Source organism: Austrofundulus limnaeus, unplaced genomic scaffold, assembly GCF_001266775.1.
Source record: "Austrofundulus limnaeus strain Quisiro unplaced genomic scaffold, Austrofundulus_limnaeus-1.0 Scaffold80, whole genome shotgun sequence".
NCBI classification, from domain to species: Eukaryota; Metazoa; Chordata; class Actinopteri; order Cyprinodontiformes; family Rivulidae; genus Austrofundulus; species Austrofundulus limnaeus.
In genome coordinates, this window is record NW_013952482.1 from 1,299,784 (window position 1) to 1,304,589 (window position 4,806).

The 4,806-nt window shown below is 39.9% G+C and overlaps 1 protein-coding gene across 1 annotated transcript in view; it reads left to right on the plus strand.

The window, feature by feature from the left end:
• The window catches only part of LOC106519666 (E3 ubiquitin-protein ligase RBBP6), a 13,476-nt gene extending 9,636 nt beyond the window's left edge, over positions 1 to 3,840 (plus strand). The window contains exons 15-18 of the mRNA XM_014011426.1: positions 4 to 562; positions 685 to 755; positions 866 to 950; positions 1,744 to 3,840. Of these exons, the coding sequence (XP_013866880.1) occupies positions 4 to 562; positions 685 to 755; positions 866 to 950; positions 1,744 to 2,719 (1,691 nt within the window). The 3' untranslated portion in view covers positions 2,720 to 3,840. The remainder of the gene's footprint in view (positions 1 to 3; positions 563 to 684; positions 756 to 865; positions 951 to 1,743) is intronic.
• The last annotated feature ends 966 nt before the right edge of the window (positions 3,841 to 4,806 follow it).

A 4,806-nucleotide genomic window follows, 5' to 3' on the forward strand; every position in this document is an offset into this window, starting at 1 on the left:
TAGGTTCTGACAGAGACAGAAGCAAAGACTTGGGTTCCGACAGAGACAGAAGCAAAGACTTGGGTTCTGACAGAGACAGAAGCAAAGACTTGGGTTCCGACAGAGACAGAAGCAAAGACTTGGGTTCTGACAGAGACAAAAGCAAAGACTTGGGTTCTGACAAAGACAAAAGCAAAGACTTGGGTTCTGACAAAGACAAAAGCAAAGACTTGGGTTCTGACAAAGACAAAAGCAAAGACTTGGGTTCTGACAGAGACAGAATCAAAGACTTGGGTTCTGACAGAGACAGAATCAAAGACTTGGGTTCTGACAGAGAGAAGGACAACGCTTCTGAATCAGGATCACAGAAGGCAGTAAACAAAGACACAGAGGGAGAGAAGTTGGTAAAAAATGAACGKAAAAGCTCCACAGGTGGAAGTGGAGGAGGGAGGTCTGTCTCTGTGGATAAAATGACTATCGGAGAAAAATCTGCCATTACCAAGAAAATGGTAGAGCAGGAGAAACCAAGCATTTCATCCAAGGAGAAAGGCATTGGGCCTGAAAGAATCACTAAATCTGACAGGTTTGTATTCTTCTGTTTGTCAAACAACGTTCCCTAATTACGACCAGAAGACAGCTTAATAGACCGGTTCTCTCTGTAAACACAGTTGTTAATAGATGTAATTATATTTTCTCATTTCCCAGGAGCRCATCCAAGGACAGAACGGCAAAGAGTGCCCCCTCAGGAGAAAAACCAGCTGCTGCACAAAAAGAAGGTAATTAAAAGCTCTGTAAAACTGCTGCAGAAGATGATTGAATTTCAGATCCTGCCTTTTAATAAAATCATTATAAAACGTTGCTTCTTTTTCCCCCCCGCCCTTTCAAGGAGCCAAAGAGGGTCATGAGACGGCCGTGAAGAGAAAACCCAGAATCAGTCGTAAGGCTTTAACCAGCCATGCTGCGAGCTCTAAGTAAGTCGGATGTACTTCTATTTTTTCTGTTTGTTCAAGGACATTCAAACGACAACTGTCTAAATATTTTATTAGTTCCTGGTTACTGGTGTTATTGGTGCTTTAGATTGCTGCTTCCCTTTAGGAAAATAAATGCCCTTTTTTAGCCAAAAATACAATGAAAACACAATCACTGCTGACTAATTAGTTCCATGGAATAAAAACTAAAAATAATAAATTATGACAACAAGTCAGTGGTGGGCAGCACTAACCCAAAAATTAGCTCCGCAATTTCTAAAGCGCTTATGAAAATATTTAGGTCCACAACTTCAGAAACGCATATGCCATAGAAAAATGGTTGGACAGATCTGCTGTTGGACAGATCACGTGTGTTGTGATTCGACAGCCATATCTTCCGCTGTTCAAGATAATGATGACTGGTAGAAAATTAGTTATTAGCGGTACTGCATTTTAATTTTAGAAAGCGCAAATTCGCTTATGAATTATAAAAAACTAGTAAGACCGTTACAGCGCAAACGAAATATTTAGGTCCGCAATTAGCGGATTTGCGCTTTAGCGGACTGGTGCCCACCACTGACAAAAGTTACATTCTTCTTAAAATTAAAACACCTCAGCTTCAGTTTTAACTGCAGACTTGCTGCACTTGGATTGATTGTATTGGCATCTAAATCAAGTTATATAACAGCAGTTACTGAATCATTTAGGCTTGTGCCAAGTCCCATGATTAACGGGTTGGTTGTTTAAAAGTAGTTACATTCTGCTGTGGACTAAAATAGTCTCTCCTCATCCACAGGTCAACTAAAGAGAAAAGGCAAGATTTAGAAAAAGACCAGAAGAATTTATCTTCTAAGCCCGCAGAGCAGCCTTCGTCCAGCCCTGTGAGCAGTCATAATCGCAGCCCGAGTGTCAGCCCGGCCAGAGAGGAGCCGCTCATTCAGGCACCTCCACGCTCCAAGTGGGAGAGGGAAGATGACGAGGAAGGCTTGGAGGATGGTCCTGCTGCACCCGCCAAAGAACCCTCACCGGTGGTGCAAAAGAGCCGACGAGAGGGGCAACACGAAGTCCCGAAGGCTATCAAGAGCGAAGTCAGGGATGCTTCGAAGGAGGAGAAGAAAGGAGCTGTGAGGGAGAAGTGGAAAGCTCCGAGGGAGGAGGGTAATGGTGGCAGGACTTCACACACAGATTTGGACAAACCACCCAAATCCAAAATTGTGAGGGAGGAGGGGAGAGGAGCGAAAGAGGAGAGACGAGCTTCAGCCAAAGAAGAGGAGAAAAGAGGAGGAGGACGAGAGGAGGGCAGAGGAGCAGAGAGTCGTAACCTCGAGCCCAGGAGGCAGCGCTTGTGCTCCGACCTGACACGCGAAACAGACGAGGCAGCGTTCGTGCCGGACTACAGCGAAGGCGAGGGCTCTGAGCTGGAGAGAGGGAGGAGCGGCAGCCAGAGTCCCTCACCAGACCAGCAGTCCCTCAGCCCGTCTGCGAGCAACCACAGCGGCTCTGCCGCCACCACCACAGTCGAAAAGAAGAAGAAGAAACACAAGAAGGATAAAAAACACAAGAAGCACAAGAAACACAGCAGCCAGGACAAAGAAGGAGAGACTCGGCAGCACAAGCACAAGAAACGCAGCAGCCAGGATAAAGACGGAGAGCCCCGGCAGCACAAGCACAAACACAAGAAGAAGAAACACAAAAAGAACAAAGAAAAAGAGGTGGAGGAAGATGGGAAGAAGGAGAAAAAAGAGGAAGAGGCTCCATGTGAAGAGGCTTGATTGCCAAATGTTATGACCTTCTTGGCTGTAATTTTTTTTTAAGAACTAACTGTGAGCTCCTCTTCTCCAGGATCTCCTCTAAGSGGGGACAGGTGTTCCTGACCCCTAGCAAGAGCCGCTTCGCTGTTCATCTTCCTGCTGCCGCTCCAAACAGAGATGGGCATTTGTTGTGCCTGAAATGGCTGCTGGGGTCTCTCAAAGTGCTGATGGGGATCACAAAGAACTCTGGAGAGATGTTGCAAAGCCCCCAATATATTCAGCTAAAAGCCGACCTGAAAAGACTGATAAATGATTACACAGCAATCAGTCTAATTGATAAGAATAACGAGCAYTGTACTCAGGGATGTGATTGCTTCTTGTTGAAGAAGAATTGATTTTCCTCTTCCTTTTTGATTTGTTTGTAAATAAAAATGTTTGTTTCGTATCATTTTGTCTTGGTTTGATGACACCGCAGTTTGCTTGCCAGGGCTTAAATATTGAATGACTGTCATCGCTTAAATTTCAATAATTGGCTCTTTTTCTTTGGAGGACTTTACTAGCAGTTTTGCATGTTTTAGCACATTAACTCAAAATGATGATTCTTAGTTATTTCTAATAATTCTCAACTTTAAAAAAGTTTTTTTAAGTGCTTATTTGTTTTGGATAGTACTTTTTTTTTCATTTGTTGGAAAATAAACCAAATATTTTTTGTTTAAACATCCATTTTAAGCAAGATTATAGCTTTGCTAAATGATTATTTTATTGTCTGCCTGAAAAAAGAGAAAAAATGTAACGGAATGAAATATTAATGGGCTAAAACTTAAGAGTCTAGTAGTGTTCTTGAAGCAGATGGTTTAATGTTTTCCACACTGGATTGTGTAAATTAAGGATGTTTATTTAATGACAAATCAGTCTTCATGTTTTTGTTCCTCTAAGCTGAAGTAACTGTCATGTCGGTGAGTGAATGTAGTGGTGTGAAAGTGAAATATGTTGGAAATGTGACTAAAGTGCAGGTGTTGTTACCAACATGTTCCCCCTTTTTTTTTTACTAAAAAGAATTGACTTCATATTTTGAGTGTTGCATTTTTCTTTAAGTTTAAAGTATTTTCGTTTTAAGTCTAAATAAAAAAAGTTCATATTAATATTGTGTATGGTTTGAAGTGTTTGAAATTCTGTACGCTGGGTCAAAGACTAAACGTTTTATCCTCATTTCTGAAGACTTTATCAATGTTCAAGTCTCATAAAGTCCAACACAGTTTATAAGATTGACACTTCACACTTTTCAGCTTAAAATAATTTAAAACAATTTTGGATGCGAAGCAAAATGTATTAAAAGAATAATGAAAGATTCAGCTGCCTTCAGTTCAGCTTGTAAGGATCTTAAGGCCCTGATTTTGGTAATTTTGAAATGTGAGAACTCATTTAAGTTTTGTTTGTAAAAAACTAGGTCTATATTTAAAAAAAGTTTAAACTTCCTGATTGTTTTTGTTTTAAATGTCTCTAGTGTAGAGAATTTGAATTTCCTGTGTGCTGGTGTGAATCCTGCTGAAAACTTAAAACTGAAAGCTGCTGAAATTGAGCTGAAAATATTTATTAGCAAAAGTGTCAATGTGAGTCCCAATCTAAAACTCAAAGAARAAAAAAAAAGGCTAATTTTGCAGAAAAACAGTTTAAAAAAAGCCTAAATAAAGTAGAAATGGCAAAAAACTGCTTAAAGCTAAAATAGCTGAATATAGCAGAAAACACCCATAAGAAACATAAATGGCACAAAAAAGTACAAATAAGTCAGTTTGTAGTAAAATTGCTAAAACAGCCAAAAATTTCAATAAAACAGCTTAAATGTAACTGGAATATTTTTTAATTAGCATAAAGAAGCATAAGGCGCACAAGTGTGCTAAACTTAGCAGAATTAAGTTGTAATAGCTGCAAAAATATTTAGATTAAATAGATAACTTTAGCTAATRACAGCTGAACRTTAGCTAAAATTTCAGGACATGGCTGAATATAACAGAAAGCATCTGTAAGAAGCAAAAATAGCACAAAGTAGCAGAATAAAGCACAAAAAGTGGAAAAAAGCAGAAGAATGGCATAAAGAAGCAGAATTTTAG